General features: G+C 34.5%; 3 protein-coding genes across 5 annotated transcripts; all 3 read left to right on the top strand.

Annotated features, from left to right (window-relative positions):
* The first annotated feature begins 723 nt into the window (after positions 1-723).
* Positions 724-9,624, top strand: LOC107483071 (vacuolar protein sorting-associated protein 53 A). Its single transcript, XM_016103682.3, has 24 exons — positions 724-966; positions 1,121-1,215; positions 1,859-1,915; positions 2,074-2,224; positions 2,593-2,663; positions 3,125-3,249; positions 3,452-3,612; positions 3,718-3,859; positions 4,130-4,193; positions 4,460-4,645; positions 4,744-4,785; positions 5,335-5,439; positions 5,522-5,581; positions 5,770-5,847; positions 6,230-6,337; positions 6,467-6,532; positions 6,611-6,688; positions 6,763-6,896; positions 6,982-7,075; positions 7,318-7,395; positions 7,630-7,692; positions 8,212-8,280; positions 8,368-8,463; positions 9,111-9,624. Exons 1-24 carry the CDS (start codon positions 918-920, stop codon positions 9,396-9,398), a joined length of 2,460 nt encoding a protein of 819 aa, XP_015959168.1. The 5' UTR covers positions 724-917; the 3' UTR covers positions 9,399-9,624.
* A 359-nt stretch (positions 9,625-9,983) lies between these two features.
* LOC127746551 (putative disease resistance RPP13-like protein 1) lies at positions 9,984-11,567 on the top strand. The gene is made up of 2 exons (XM_052260139.1): positions 9,984-10,083; positions 10,221-11,567. The coding sequence occupies exon 2, from the start codon at positions 10,452-10,454 to the stop codon at positions 10,950-10,952; it is 501 nt and encodes a 166-aa protein (XP_052116099.1). The 5' UTR covers positions 9,984-10,083; positions 10,221-10,451; the 3' UTR covers positions 10,953-11,567.
* Positions 11,568-14,748: 3,181 nt separating this feature from the next.
* Positions 14,749-17,465, top strand: LOC107483073 (uncharacterized; the record flags this gene model as incomplete). Of its 3 annotated transcripts, none has more annotated exon segments than XM_016103684.3 (4): positions 14,749-14,986; positions 15,906-16,191; positions 16,942-17,178; positions 17,293-17,465. In XM_016103684.3, coding segments are annotated over 3 exon segments (665 nt in total), but the record flags the coding sequence as incomplete, so codon positions are not given.

Genomic DNA, 17,465 nt, shown 5'->3' on the forward strand with positions numbered 1-17,465 from the left:
TTTAATTAATCTAATTGAACCGGTCAGATTCGATTTTTAAAACAATGCTCCATAGCAGAGGAGCTTCTCTTTCACACTGTTGTCAGATAATGTGAACCGTCTTCTTTTGTGGTTAAAAATTAATTTTAAAAAAAATTGTTGCTTATTAATAAATACAACAAAATAAATTGAGACAATTTTATAATTATTTTTTGCAGTTCCATCGTGACCAGCTCCATCAAATATTTTGCCTGGAATGTTAAGTGCATTGTAAAATTCTCTATTTTTTTTTATTTTACCAACTATTTTGTTCTATTTTCTTTTCTTAAAAAAACTCGATCATAATTTGATTTATTAATTTAAATATTTAAACCACTTAAACCTGTAACATTTTGTTGCTGGGAAAATAATTTTTAAGGACTGAAATTAATTTGTGTCATGAGTCCTAAAATAGTAAAATGTGTAATGATCAATTCAAGCCTTTTTTTGTAGCATATTATAATATAATATATAATATTATTAATCTAAATTCGTTCCTTTTTAAACCCCCCTCTCTCTCTCTCTCATAATTTCAACAGTTTTATACTTTTTTGTCAAACAATTTTTAAACACCGGAATAATTTCATATTTTGAGACTATTTTATCAAACAGTTATTTTTCTTTTGTTTGTTTTTCTTGGTTATTTGCTTTTTGAAATTTCATAACCAGTCCCTCTGAATTCTTTATATTACAACATAGGCCTCATATTGAAGAAGAAAGAAACAAGGTTCAGGAGAACAGAGAACGAAGCACCTCAATTTGCTTCACAGCACAACACAACACTTCACTGTTCTTTCTGATTACTCTCTTCAATGCGATCTTCGCTGTGTGGAATGGTCGACTGCGAGCCTTAACAAACCCCTTCGATTTACCATCGCGATTTTCGAGATCTGCCACCAATGGACAAGTCCAGCGCCTTGGAGTACATCAACCAGATGTTCCCAAACGGTACTTCTTTTTTTCCGTTTTTCTTTTTCAATCAGAGATTCGTAATGGTTTGTGATGATGAGTAGCGTGTGTTCCTTACTATTTGATGTGATATATATGTTTTAATTTTGGCGAGATTTGAAATGATGTTGTTGTTGATGATGATGCTGTGCAGAGGCATCTCTGTCTGGTGTGGAGCCGCTGATGCAGAAAATTCAGAGCGAGATTCGCACTGTAGATGCCGGAATTCTAGCTGCTGTTCGCCAACAGGTCTTGATCTCTTTTCCTTTCATCTTCAATTTTGCATCCAATATACAAAATCAAATTATATTTCTAAGTAATGCAGCATTGATTTTTCATTGTTGCTCTGCATTATACTTGATCCTTAGAAAACTCTGCCGCTGCCGAGTTCTAGTTAATGTTAGCTTTCAGGTTAGATATTCAAGTGGTTATGCTGTTTTCCCCTTAAGTTAGATCTCATTTTTCGAGTTATTGCAAATAGAAAAAGACTAGCACGGGTAGAGTGTGGTTGAAGATCAGGCTGACTTGACTCAAACTAGACTAAGTTATTTAATAAACTTTGGATATGGGTTGTTAAGATACAAAACATAAAAGGAATAAAAAGAAAACTTGATGTGATACTGATATTAATAAAGAAACCATGAATCAAGTTTGTGTCCTGTGGATAAAAAGTGAGCCCAAGTTGCCACTTCTTAGGAACTTCTTTAAGGTGGAGTGGCCTTCTTGATCCGTTACTATCTTACTAAATGTGATTCTCTAAGATCACTAAGGTGTTGATACATCAGAAATGTGATTGCATATTCCCATACAGGATTTTTAACAGTTTTTTTTATTGAACATAATTTGTTTCCATAATTTCTGGTTTTTCATGCCCTGGCTTCTATAATTTCAGAGTAATTCAGGAACTAAGGCAAAAGAAGATCTTGCTGCTGCTACACGTGCTGTGGAGGTTTGCATCCACTCTATTGTGTTTCTATTAGTTCTTTGTTCAATTGCTTACATTAGTTCTTTTTAAATATTTATGTTGCATTGCATGTAATTTATTAGCTCCATCCATTCTTGTTTGGTTGGTATTTTAATACTATTTTTCTTTTTTTAATTATGCAGGAACTTATGTATAAGATCCGAGAAATAAAAACAAAAGCTGTACAGAGTGAAACGATGGTTCAAGAAATATGTCGCGACATTAAGAAATTAGATTTTGCAAAGAAGCATATAACTACAACAATTACTGCACTTCATCGTCTTACAATGCTTGGTAGGTCTTGGTAGCCCTTTCACTCTTGTAAAATTTGTTTTAATAGTTTCTAAGCTTGCCACTATATTAATTTGCCATAGCACACAAACATAGTACATGTCCCTAAAGTTCATAGTAACAAACACATACATGGTTATTGTCACAGATTGCAATGTCCTTGTATTTCTATATTTGTAGCATGAACAAGAAATAAACCAGTAGACCATTCTTTGGATGAAAACCTCTAGACAAATTGGGTGGAATTTCAGCATACACATAGAAACTGGGTACAATATTTAATAGGTTTATTGCACTAACTAGATAGTTTCTTTAGATGCATAGATGTTATCTAATCTTTTAGTTTAACAAGCTTACTTATTCTATGGCAGTCTCTGCTGTTGAACAGCTTCAAGTAATGGCTTCAAAACGTCAATATAAGGAAGCTGCTGCACAGCTGGAGGTATTCGGATAACTCTTGCAGTGTTGCTTTTCAAGTATTTGCTTACTACATTGGATTGGTGTCATTATGGTGCTTCTGTTTTTTTTTTCTTTGCTGGGGGTGGGATGGTCGTGAAACCAATGCATTGTGTTTCTTTATGTCCATGTTCCTATTGCACAATGAGCTAGTGATTTTATTATTATTGTGTCATTTTATGATGTATTTATAATCTGGGAGTTGGAGATTATGGGTTGAAAATAAGTTATTTAGGAATACAGTTGGAAACTGAGGTTTTGTGATTGCTGAATAAACTATTATATATAGTCTGGGATTGTGCTTCAACTATATTTTTTACTTGGTAAATTAAAAATGTTTAATGAATTTCTTAATTTTCATCCGTCTCATGCAGAAAGAAATGCATTTTATTTTGATGGACTAATTTATGAATTTTTACATTTGTTTTTTGTTTTTATCTGTCTCAGGCAGTGAACCAGTTATGCAGTCACTTTGAGGCTTATAGGGATATTCCAAAGATCATAGAACTAAGGGAGAAGTTTAAGAATATCAAGCAAATACTCAAGTCACATGTGTTTTCTGATTTTTCTAGGTATTTGTTACTCCCTTTTTTGCTATTTTTGGAAATTCTACAGGTGTTTTAATATGAAAAAAACAGAGGATATACTATGTTTTGAATGCTAATATTTTTTTATTTATTTTTCCTCATAGTTTGTTTGTTCAAATTCATTAGACATGGTTTGTTTACAAAAAATCTTGTGTGTTAACTGGGTTTACTATATGGTTTGTCTCAGCTTAGGTACCGGAAAGGAGACAGAAGAAACTAATTTGCTCCAGCAGTTGTCTGATGCTTGCTTGGTTGTTGATGCATTAGAACCTTCTGTTAGGGAAGAGTTGGTAAATAATTTCTGCAATAGGGAGCTTACTTCATATGAACAAATTTTTGAAGGAGCTGGTATTTTTACGTCTCTGTAATGTGAAGCTTATGTGTTTATTTATACAACAAGCTCTTATCAAATGTGCTTATGTTTGACCTTTTAAATATTTGTACTTCTTTCAGAGCTCGCAAAATTGGATAAAACTGAACGAAGATATGCTTGGATTAAGCGCCGAATGAGGTCAAATGAAGAGATTTGGAAAATTTTTCCATCTTCATGGCATGTTTTATATCGTCTATGTATCCTATTTTGTAAGAAGACAAGGTATGTTATTTCTTGCTTACAACATTTCTTAAAATATCGTATATGGCAATATATGTTATATGCTTTCTCCAGCAAAAGAGAGCATGCCCGTAGTGAAGCATTATTCCTCTAGTTTTGTTATGAAGTGACATTATAATTTATTGAATATGGGTAATTTTATTGCTTCAACATAGAAACATTTTCTGACTTTTATAATCAAATTTAATCATATACCATGATTTTCCAGGAATATTATGTATGGACTCAAGATTATGATACTTTTTTCTACAGGAAACAACTTGAGGATATTCTTTCTAATCTAAAGGAAAAGCCAGATGTGGGGACCCTGTTGTTGGTAAGCCATGGTTTTGACCAATCATTAAACGATGAAATATTGACTTGCTGTTACAATAATTGCTTCAATGGTGTGATTCTATACAACTACGCTTTCTTGCCACTGTTTTTTAACCGGAGCTTTTATTTACAAAATAGTTGATGGCTGGCTTTGTAATAATTCATTGATGGTGGTAACAATGAATAAATTGTTGATGTAATGAATTTATGATGTGAATTTATGACTCTTATGTGTTAATTCAGTGTTTCACTTGTTGATTTTTGCAGGCTTTACAGCGAACTTTAGAGTTTGAAGATGAACTGGCTGAGAAATTTGGAGGAGGCACTCAAAACAGGGAGGTTGGGAATGAGATTGAGGAAATAGGTAGGGGAGCAAATTCTGGCAGTAATGCTTCAGATATCCGGAGGAAATATGAGAAAAAGCTTGCTGCTCATCAAGGAAGTAACAATGGGGTATGTATTATGAATTGGTGAAGTTTACATTACCTACCCCTAAGGAATCATTGAAATTATAGTTGTCTATGACCATTTTGTTTGGTTGTTATGAATAGGAAAACAATGGAAGTAAAGATTTGGCGGTACCTGGAGCTGGGGTATGGATCTATGTGACTATTATCTATCTAATGTAATAGTTTTGTTGGTTAAGTGTTACATACATAGATATTGTACTTCTTATTCACTGTTATCCAAAATCTCTCTATCTTATGAGTCTAAGATTAATTACATGGTATTAGAGAAGAAAATTCGATGATGTGCTACATTCTGATTACATCATTTAAAATTTTCAAATCTCCTAGTCAAGGTTATCTCTTTTATTTTATCTGTGCAATTGAAGCACTGAAATTATATTGGACTAATGTAATTTTTTATTTGATAAAATGCTTTTGTCTGATCATATGCTTGGGCTTATCTGGACTCTTATGTTGTCTCTCAGTTATTTAATATTTTATTAAATATTTTCAAATTATCAAAGGGTAAAAGAAGGGAGTGAAGAAAATTGAATGTCCTAATTGAAAAATAAGTCAAATGAATTTGATGTAGAGTGCTTCCTAGTCTTTGTTGTAATAGTGGCTGTCCTTGCTTTATTCTTAATGATCTATTTCATTAAGATGGGCCTGATAAACATTTTGTTGTTTTGGCAGTTCAATTTTCGTGGAATTATTTCATCTTGCTTTGAACCTCACTTAAGAGTATATGTAGAATTGGAAGAGAAAACACTAATGGAAAATTTAGAGAAACTCGTTCAGGTAATTTGGGGCTTGCTTTTGATGTATGTACTCATTGATTTACTTATCACTGTCCCTTGATTAAACGTGTCATCCAATATAGGAGGAGACATGGGATATTGAGGAGGGAGGTCAGAATAGCGTTTTATCCAGCAGCATGCAGGTGATAGGTCATTTCATTTCTTAGAGCCTTTAGGAATTCTGTTAGGTAGCTTTTGGTTAATGTTGCCAATAATAGATATGGTTAGATATATAGATCCCCCCTGGAACGGATGAATGATGGAGCCCCTTCTCCTTTTCTGATGGCCAGTTTGTTATTATGCTTTGAGCTAACTTGGTTGTTTTGTGTAGTTGTTTCTCATAATCAAGAGGAGTTTGAAGAGATGCAGTGCTTTAACAAAGAACCAGACACTATTTAATTTGTTCAAGGTAACTCCTGAGTTATAGCTAATATTTCTCCATTTCAAAAATGACAAAACATGTGCCCATAGCTGTTGAATAATTGTTAAAGTTCAACACATGGGACTAGTAGGAACACTCTATTAAGAGAAAAAACTTCACTTTGAGACTTGCCAAATGATGGTTATGTAATGTAGCCAATGTAATTTGCTGCGGCTGAGGAGTTAAAAACGGCCATGTGATCTGCACTCTTATTGTCTGACTAACTGTTGGGTATTAAGGAATTCAAAAGAATGCTGTTTGAATTTCTCTGTGGAAATGGAGTTGGTTTTTAGTTGCAACTTGCAACGCATACTGTAATTTAGAGGTCTAGCTTTATGATGTATATGATTTTATTTCAATTCACTCTTAGGTTTTCCAAAGAATTCTTAAAGCATATGCTACAAAGCTCTTTGTAAGACTCCCAAAGGGTGGTACTGGAATTGTTGCTGCTGCCACAGGCATGGATGGACAGATAAAGGTATCTTGTAAAGAATTCGCTTTTCGTGATTTGTCAGAAGTTAAAGCTACATATTAACTTGCTATTTTATCAAACAGCTTTCTTTATTTGATTTTTTTTTTTATAAACTCTTGGGAACTGTTTGTACAGACATCTGATAGGGATGAAAGGGTGATTTGTTACATTGTTAATTCAGCCGAATATTGCCATAAAACGGTCAGTAAATTTCTTTGTCATGCTTATATTAGTTCAAGACGAGTAAATGCCAGTTTTACTGAGCCTTGCATATGGCAGGCCGGTGAACTTGCTGAGAGCGTTTCCAAGATAATAGATCATCAGTATGCAGATGGGGTAGATATGTCAGAAGTGCAGGTACTAATATCTCCTCATTAAAATGATGCTTTTCTCTGCAAATGTCATTCTAAGAGAATTGTGCAATCATGCAGGATGATTTTTCAGCTGTTATAACAAAGTCATTAGTGACCTTGGTGCATGGCCTGGAAACCAAGTTTGACATTGAAATGGCTGCAATGACACGTGTACCATGGGGTACTCTTGAGAGTGTTGGTGATCAGTCAGAGTAAGCTGAATTCCAAAGGAGAAAACAATTAGTAATCCTTGTTCCTGATAAAATTATCAATTTAATCTTATTAATTTTCTTACAGATATGTTAATGCCATAAATCTGATTCTTACCACTAGCATTCCTACTCTTGGAAGTCTTCTTTCTCCTGTCTACTTTCAGTTCTTTTTGGACAAGGTAATACCAATTTGATGCATTGAGTTAAGATTTTTTATGTCAACCTTGGTGTTAAGGACATTTTCTTTTCTGGCATGCTAGTTGTAATTAATAATAAATAAAATATTCCTTGAATGCTTTTCTGTTTTAAATAGCTTTTTTCTTGCAGATGTTGTAAGGGACTAAATTAGATGGTAAATACTCAATGTTGCTTAATAATGCAAGTTGAATGTTTACACTTATTTCCCATTTATTATCCGCAGCTTGCATCATCTCTTGGTCCGCGCTTCTATTCTAACATTTTCAAATGCAAGCAAATATCAGAAACGGGCGCTCAACAGGTACTGGCCGCTTTCTTTAATTGGTTTTTATTCCCTTTTGGTTACATCAAGAGTAAAGCTAAAGCATATTTTTGATAGGTTTGTAAATGTAAGATGGCTTTTATTCTCATCAGTTTTGAACATTTTTTATCTGGAGTATAGGATACATAAAGGAGTTTGAAAATTTTTTTTTTTTTTTTCTGTGGAACACTTGAAACCTTATGAGAACGAGCTAACAAAATGATACTTTTGCAGATGCTACTGGATACACAAGCTGTTAAGACAATCCTTCTTGAAATTCCTTCCCTTGGTAGACAGGTAATCTAACTTCTGCAAATACTTTTTAATCTAGGGAATCTGACCTCCACATTTCAAGAGTTGGTGAATTTACTATGCTGTTGTTCCTTTTACCAGTAGCATTTAATTTTTTTTTTTCAGCTATAGTTTTTATATAGAAAATATTGATAATGAAATTTTCAAGTGAAAACTTTCACCAACTTTCACCCTTAGACATAATTAGAAATTGATATTTTATTTTTTGGACCAAGATGAATAAAAAATTAAGAGCTGAGACTTTATGTTTTGCATTTTACAATTTACATGTCCCTAGTTATATTCTACCCATATAAAATATCTTGTTGCCTCATTGGTCTTTAATTTTGTACTGAATTGGAAGCAGATATGGACTGCCTTTCTGAACCAACTGACTTTATCATCTTGCATGCTATAGGGCAAAAAGAATCCTTATGAAATTTCATGTCATATAATTGTCAATTTCTTGTGTGCTTGTCAATGTTTCTCTCATTATACTTGTTGATTGTTTATTCTCTGCAACAGACTTCAGGTGCTGCTGGCTATTCCAAGTTTGTAAGCCGCGAGATGAGCAAAGCTGAGGCACTGTTGAAGGTTTGTTGTTATTGGTGGAAAAAAACACTAATATAATTGAAGTTTATTTAGTTCTTTCTAACGGGTTTGTGCGAATGGAATGTTTAGGTTATACTGTCTCCAGTTGATTCCGTGGCAGATACATACCGAGCATTACTACCTGAGGGTACACCGATGGAATTTCAGCGAATACTGGACCTTAAGGTTTTGCTAATTCCTATCAGTTCTTCGTTCAATTCCTCTAGTTCTGATTACTACCTCAAAAACTGGAGACTGGCTGTCTCATCATATAAATGCATAAAATGAACTTGTATAATTCTAAGTTCATGGTAATTAAAATTATCATAAGTTCATGACTAATTTGACTTCAACTTATTCTAGCTGAATAATCATAAGTGAATGAGATGCCCTGTTAAGTGGGTAATTGTCCCAAGCTTGAGGAGAATAACAAGGAAGCATAGTCTTAATTTATGTGTAGACTAAAAAAAAAAAGTGGTTCAAGATTCACTATTTGTAAAGAACATTACATCTTTAGTAAAATAAGACCTAAAAGGAAGTAATCTACTATTGATGACATAAAACTTGCATATAGACAATGCTCAAGTCAAGTGTTGGATCTTATCAAGATACGGACTAGGTTTCCAAAAACGTGGACAGTGATGGGAAGCATGTAATGCATGGTTGAAAATTCTAATGGAATATGTATGAAACATTAAATTTGAATAATTACCATAATCGTCCAACTCTGTTATTTTTTAGGAATGGTTCATGGATTGATTATTTATGGTTTTTCAGATGCAACTGATTGAATGTCAATTCTTTAATCACTTATATCTGTTTTCACATTTCAGGGTCTTAAAAAAGCGGATCAACAAAGTATTCTTGATGACTTCAATAAACATGGCCCTGGAATTAAGCAAACACAGATTACACCTACAGTTGTCCCAGCTTCCCCAGTGGCTCCGGTGGTGCCTAATCCTTCTGCTGCTGGACTCATGGCATCTCGGGAGGATGTACTAACTAGGGCTGCCGCACTTGGACGAGGAGCAGCCACCACGGGGTTCAAGCGATTCCTGGCTCTAACTGAAGCCGCCAAAGACAGGAAGGATGGGCCTTTCCGGAAGCTTTTTAATCCATAACGAAGAGTGGTATTGAACAAAAGTTTTTGTCAAAAGCTTTTGGTATTTCGTTGTTCTAGGAAAAAATGTGTATCTTTTTGTTGTAGGTTTATTTTACTCTGATTCTTTTTGTAATTTTATGATCATGTTTATCTTTATTTCACTTTATCAACTGGAGTAGTTTATTAAAATCATGTCTAAGAATATTTATTCCAGATATGATCATATACCACAAACATATTCAAAATAGGAGATATAATAATAAAATCATGTTATTAATATGAACTAACATCCTTAATATAATATGATTTTTATATAATTAAACAATTTGATGTGAGAAATTATGAAATTAATGTTTTGATAGCTAAATTGTAGATGAATGTTATACTTTCTATTATAACAAAATAAGTTTATATTGACATGATATGTTTATAGAAAACATAAAGTTATCAGTTTATTGTAGCACCATTTTAGTCTATTTTTTAATATAGTTTTCATAAAATGAAGTTTGTTCAATAAACAAGAGATGCAATATTAGAATTCAATTTTTTTATATAAACTAACATTTTTATATTATAACTTTTTCTATAATTGGTGACTTACAACTTACAAGTCTCGCTCTCAAAAGAAAATTGTCGCCTTCTGAAGTACGTTTCTGTAATTCTGTTTCTGCTCAGTAATCTTTGCAATCATGGCAGGTGCAATTGTAAGTCAAGCTTTAGTGTCTAGTTTTATTCAAGTTGTTTTTGACAAGCTTGTTTCACCCGAGTTTGTGAATTTTCATTCGGGGAAAGAAGCTTCACAAGAAGCTAATCAAAAGGTTGGAGACCAATCTGTATGCAGTTCAAGCTGTTTTTAATGATGCTGAGCAGCGAGAAATCAATGACCCTGCTGTGAAGAAGTGGCTCGATGATCTCAAAGATGTTGTCTATGATGTTGATGACTTGTTAGATCGTGTTTCAACCGAAGCAGGAACGGCTCAAACGGAGGTTAGTACCTTGTTCTCTAGCTTTCTAAATTTTTGAGAGTCCGAGGTTGTTACAAAACTGGAAGACATAACTGAGAGACTAGAATATGCTGGAAAAAGCAGACATTCTTGGTCTAAAAGAGAATGCTAGGGAGAGCTTGTTGTGGAGAACACCATCAACATCCCTGTTAGAAAGATCCACTATATATGGTAGAGATCAAGACAAAGAAGCCATCATGGAATTGTTATTTGATGATACAACAGATGCTAAAATATCTGCGATTCCAATTGTTGGCATGGGTGGGTTTGGAAAAACCACTTTAGCTCAATTGGTGTATAATGATGAGTCTTTGGAGCAAATATTTGATCTTAAGTTGTGGATTTATGTTTCTGAAAATTTTGATATTCAGAAGATCACCAAGACTATGATAGAGGCAGTTACTTCAAGTAGCTGTGATATGAAGGATTTGGGTTTTCTTCAGCTCGAATTGAAGGAAAAGCTGATAGGGAAGAAGTACTTAGTTGTTTTGGACGATGTTTGGAATGAGAACTATGGTGTTTGGAATGATTTTCAGAAGCCTCTTCAACACAGGGCCAAAGGGAAGTAAAATTCTTGCAACAACTCATAGCGAGAAGGTTGCTTCCGTTGTCCAAACATGTCCAGCTTATCATCTAAGTCAATTAGATGATGAAGATTCAATTGCTGGTTGGTGTTTGCTAACCACTCATGTCTTCCATTAGAATTAGGAGAAGATTCAAGTAAGAAGAAGATTGGTAGACAAACCGCTGAAAAGTGTAAGGGGTTACCATTAGCAGCGCTAATGATCGTGTTTGGATCTCTCTTGTACAAACACTGAAACTGTACTTTTGTGATAATCTGCATAGGCTTCCAAGCAGCATGCAATTTGCGCCATCTTGACATTGGGGAAGCTCTTTGCTGGAGTTGCCAAAGGGAATGAGCAAACTACAAAATCTGCAACACTTGGCTGACTTCATTGTTGATGAAGAGAACGTGATTGCAGAACTTGGAGGACTTGCAAATATCCATGGCCCCTTTGGGATTTGCAAATTAGAGAATGTCCGGAATAGCAGCGAGCCATCAGAGGCAAGAATGATGGAGAAGAAGCACATTAGTACTTTGTTTTATGTATGGTCTCGAATTCCAGCATGAAAGAGACATATTTGACAAGTTACAACCTCACAATGAGGTGAAAGAGCTATTGATATATAGCTACAGAGGTACAACATTTCCAAATTGGCTAGGCCACTCTTCCTACCACAATATGAGTAGCATTGTTCTTGACTCCCGCAGAAACTGCTGCATACTTCCTTCACTTGGACAACTTCCTAATCTCAAGTCCTTGATCATTGTGAATTTCGATTCTCCGCGGACCATTGGTACTGAGTTCTACAGGAATGATAGTTTTTTCAGGACAGCACCACCTTTTCCATCCTTGGAACATCTTGAATTCTGTTACATGCCTTGCTGGGAGGAGTGGGATTCATTTGAGCCTAGTGCTTTTCCTCAACTTAAACATCTTGCACTGCCTTATTGTCCAATATTATCAAAACGTTTGCCTGATCACCTTCCTGTGTTGGAAACACTAAGCATTATAGGATGCCAGAAGCTTGTTTCTTCTCTCCCAAGGGCTCCTGCAATTCGCATAGTGATATCCGAAAGTAATAATGTAGAGCTGCAGGATTTGCCACTTTCACTGAATTCTCTTTTCACTTTCAGGCAGCCAGGTGGTGCAATCTATGTTCAAGGCCATTGCAAACGCCATACCAACACATCTCCAATCCTTGAGCATCTCAGGCTGTTGGTCTGCTGTATCATTTCCGGGAGACTATTTACCAGCATCTCTAAAAGCCTTGCATATCAAGGATTGTAAAAGATTGGAATTCCCAAACCAACAACACCCCCACCAGTTTCTAGAGTTACTGAGAATAACCAACAGCTGTGGCTCACTGACAAGCTTCCATTGGAGATGTTTCCAAGTCTCTTGAATGTACTCGGTGTCAAAATCTGGAGTCTCTTACAGTGTCACATGATGCTGCTCTTCAAAATCTCAAAAGCCTTACCATTGATGACTGCTGCAGTTTTGTATTCTTTGCCAGAGAAGGAATTGTTGTGGCTGGCATGAATTGTTCTCTCCCAAAACTACAGAATCTCACCATAAAGCACTGTCCGAAACTTGATTTGTTTCCTATAAGGGATCTGCTACCTAACCTGAGATCACTCAATATCACAAATTGTGTGAAACTATTAAGCTTGGTAACATCAAAGGAGTTGCATCCACAGGGCCTTACACATCTCATTATTGGTGGTGCATGTGATAGAGTCAAGTCCTTCCCAATCGAGGGCTCCTCGCTGCCGGCGTCCCTTATGAACCTCGAACTCAACGGATTGTTGAGTCTAGAGACATTGGATTGTAAAGGGCTTGCCACCCTCACTTCCCTCCAACAATTAACTATTGCAGATTGTCCCAAGCTGGAGAATCTGCATGGAGAAAAGGCTACCTGCATGCTTATCACAACTCTAATCTACTATTCCTCTTCCATGGAAAAACTGTACCGGAAGAAGGACCCAATCATTTTGGGCTGAAGTGTCTTACATCCCTGAAATTCAAATAATCTATCAAGGATTATCAAAGAGGTAATTCTTCTGCACTCTCCAAAGGCAATAATTTAACAACTAGATTGGGAAAAGTGAATCATTAACTTGTACCTTCTTCATCAAAGTTTTCAGTTTCATTTAACTTATATAGTTGATGGAAAGCATATGGAATAGCAGATTCAGGGTATAAGTTTTTCTGCAGTAAAAATTGTGTATTACTTACACAAAAAATGACTTGCAATGAAAGCAACTAACATCCTTTTCCCTGTTGCATGCAGTTCATGAAAGTTTATATGTCCATGCCAATCAGCTGCTATTCAAGAACAATGATTTCTTGGGTAGTATTATTTTGAGGCAAAGATTATCCAAGGGAGGGATTTCATTGCAGGATATAAATATAAAGTTCAAAGGCTCCTTATGACCAAATAAGTTTGTGCAAGTGTTTATCGCTATATTTAAAATATTGGTGTTTTAAATATTTTTAAAATTTTTTTAATATACTATTAGAAAATTTTAAGTGTTTTACAAATATTAGTATTTTAGTCATTTTAATTTTAACCTCAATTATGTATATATTTTTATAACAAAGATTAATGGTTAAAATTACTTAAATATGGATAAAGATCATGTGAAGCGAAGCATGTTTTTGTTTGCTCCTGTTTCAGAATTTACTACAAGAGCTAATTAATTTGACAAGGAGAATTTTAGTACTCATTCTTCTCCACCAATTCAATGGGGTTAGTTCCTTATTTTATCATATGGTAGCAAAAGAAAAATAGTCGTAAAAAATTATACAAAAGAAAGTGAATATAAATAACAATTCTTTTGAGAAACGGTGTGGCGTGGGCATGAGGGGGTTGTATGTGGTGTCCACGTGGAGTTCAATAGGTAGGTGCTTCATTTCTCAGTTCTCCATTTGCACAGTTTCCACCACAACTTTTTTTTTCTCTCATCATATCTTTTAATTTGATAAAACAAAAATTAATTTATTATAAATTAAAATTTTATTTAAAGACTACACACAAAATAAAATTCAAATTAGAGGATATACTACTATTAATCTAACGTAAATTTAATTATCCAATTATATTAAATTAATAATATTAATATGGACAAATAACCAGTTTTGCAGGTAATCTGGTAGAAGGAACATTGAAAAGTCAATCCTTCAATCTAATATTATAGATAAATAAAAGAATAGACCAAGTATATTTTATTATTATTATATAAATGTTTCTAGTTTCTAGATATGAAGGAAGAGACCATCTAGAAGAATAAGAATAAGCCATCACACTTGTTCCTGCTTTCTGTTCTGCTACACTGTACACTCTTTATCAGGAATCACCACACAAGTCAAGCACGTGACTGTCACGCGTGAGATTCGATATACTATGACACATGATATTAAGGAAAAATAGCTGGAAAAATAAAAATAGCTAAATATTAAATAAATAAATAAATTATTTCTTTTCTTTAAAAATTAATCTTATCTTTTTCCCCATGAAAACCATTAAAAATATTTGAATCCAATGGTATTACAGAAAATTTTCATAAATCTTATTTTATTTCTATGATAGAAAGATATTTAATAAGAAGTTAATTATCTGAAAATTGCTGCTAAATTTTTAACTGCCTGATTCAGTAGTTAGAATTTCACATTTCATATTCCTTACACTATAAGCATAGAGTAAAAAACTTTCATATATATATAAAAAAAAGAGAATAAAGTAAAATTATTCTTCTTTTCTCTTTTGTCCCAAACAAAATGGAATGGTAGGTTAGAAAATTCAATTTAAAAAAAAAAAAAAAACACGCATGGATTTTTGTTTGAAGGTTGAAAACCTCGTTAAGTTTGAAAACGAAGCATCCGTGAGCTCATCAAGGCAACAAGGCTTTTTCTTGATTCTCTATTTTGTTGCGTTTTGAACGTTGAAACTTTCCTTCCTTTTCCTCTCTCTGCTCAGCTACCTCGTCCTCCGTCCACGGTGGTCGGCGACTTGCTCCGACCAACCTCTCTCTGAGGAGGTTAGCTCCGGAACTTCTTACAAACACGTGGTGTGCTTCTTTTTCTGTTTTTGGTAAGTTTTAATAAAGTGATGAACTTCGTTTGTTTCGTCAAGTGATTTTGATTTTTCAAAATTTTAATCCGTTTAAAATAGAAAAAGAGGTTAATTCGTGTGATCATAAGGGATTGGCTTTAACTTATTGGGTCTAGAAAACAAAACCCCTTTTTCCTCTCTCTCTCTCTCTCTTTCTCTAGTTTTGGAAGTTTTGTGTAAAGGCTTGTAACTTTGCGGTTTTTGGAATATGAAGCAGCGAGTGATCATGGTTTTCAAGTGATGGTTGATTAGGAAGAAGATAGTGTAGAGAGGTAAATGTGCCCCCTTTTTTCTGATGAATGATTCTAGAATTGTTGGAAGTTAGGATAAAGATTGATTTTTTGGATTTTCAGCTGAAAGGGGGGAGCGGGTGAAATGGGGCACTTAGGGTTTTTTTTCAAATTTTTTTTAAGGGGTACCTAGGTTTTAATTGAGGTACTTGAACTCTATATTAGTTGTATGCGGTGATTTTTTGTTACTTGTGAGAACCATGATCAGTTCATAGAAAAGGGGTTGAAAAAACTTCTAAGGGCTATTTGCAGGAGTAGAAAATAGAAACCCAGTGAATTAGTTTGAGAGTTTTCTTGTGCTAAGGGTTGAGTTCAAAGTTTAGAACTGCTTTTCAACTTACATTTTTAAAAAAAAAAAAAAGATTATCTGTCATCTATTTTTTACCATTTAATGTGTCTCTTAGTTGCCTTTAATTATCTGACTAGTTAATTCGTGGTCTCTAAGCCTTGAAGATGAATTATTATCTACTCTTGGTCAATTTGGTATGTATGTAGGATCATATATACAATTTAAATTTTGAATAACTGTCTCAGCTTGATGCTTGTGTTCTGCAGTTGTTTTGTTTCATAGCCTTCTGACATCTCAATGATGACCCAAGAACCATCAGAGGAATTGGAGAAACATGCAACCTCAGGGCATCGTGCAAGAGGCAATAGTGAATACGTTAGACTAGCCATATCTGATGAGCCTAGGGCCGGTGAAGTTGAAATCTCACAGCCTCAAGCAGAACCAGGAATTAATGCTTTCTGGTGGTGGATGAAAGTCTTTCTATGGTGCATTATCATTGTTGTACTTTCTCTTGTTTTACTGAAATGGGGTGTTCCTTTTATTTTTGAAAAGGTATTTCCTCTTACATTGCACTAAATTATTCTAGTAGTTCAGCATTTAGACTAGAGCTGTATTGTTTATGTAGCTTCACTTAGGATGCAGGGTTTGCAATATAGTATTACAATGTTGTTTGGTTGTCATGGATTTATTTGATATCTTTAAACTGAATTTTATTTTGCAAACAATTTAGAAGTTCGGATTTTCCCTTGGCATCGGAATTTTATGTATTTGGTTGATGCTGAATAGTTTAAGGAACTATTAGTTCTGTGCTCTCTTTTACTTTCTGTAAATTATGTGGGACTGGTGTGCAGAATATTATGCTGTTATCCAATCTGATGGAGAAATTTTAGGGAACTGAATTCATATGTGATCGCAGAAATACCCTGATTTTCAGAATGATCACTCCATCAGTAGGACTTGGTAGTTAATTTGTTCTTTGACGTATTAAATTCAAAAAGAGGGATGCAAGGGATTCTTTAGTCTTTTCTTGCAAGTTAGAAGTAAATTTTGCTCAGCACTTTCCAAGTATTATATTCATTTTCCCCCCACTCTGCCAAGTTTTGTGACATTTTAAGTGTTTATAGTAAACTAATAATAAACTTGAAGATCTTGGGAAACTAAGTTGTTATTAATATATTGCTATTGCCTATGAACCGGCTTAGATTCTAATATTTAATTCTCATGTAGTTGCAAACATTCCATGTGTATTATTGGAATATTTTGATTTATTCATATTTGGAAACTTTCATACTTTTGCTGCAGGTTCTTTACCCAATGATGGAATGGGAAGCTACTGCATTTGGCCGCCCAGTTCTTGCCCTTGTACTTGTTGCTTCTTTAGCTTTATTCCCAGTGTTCTTAATTCCTTCCGGCCCTTCCATGTGGTTGGCCGGCATGATTTTCGGTTATGGCATTGGCTTCGTTATAATAATGGTTGGAACAACCATTGGAATGATCCTCCCTTACCTAATTGGGCTACTCTTCCGCGAACGCATTCATGTAAAGTCATTTTGTTTCACATTTAATCACAAGTCCTCTCAGAAGTTAGTGTTGCTTTTTTTTATTATTTAAAAAAAATACCAACTTTACTTATTATCTTGCTATGCTGTGCAGCAATGGTTAAAGAAGTGGCCCACGAATGCCGAAATGATTAGGCTTGCTGGTGAAGGAAATTGGTTCCATCAATTTCAAGTGGTTGCTTTATTTAGAGTTTCTCCATTTCCCTATACTATATTCAATTATGCTATAGTAGTGACAAATATGAGGTTTTGGCCCTACCTATGTGG

This window comes from Arachis duranensis, chromosome 4 (assembly GCF_000817695.3).
Source record: "Arachis duranensis cultivar V14167 chromosome 4, aradu.V14167.gnm2.J7QH, whole genome shotgun sequence".
In the NCBI taxonomy this organism is placed as follows: domain Eukaryota; kingdom Viridiplantae; phylum Streptophyta; class Magnoliopsida; order Fabales; family Fabaceae; genus Arachis; species Arachis duranensis.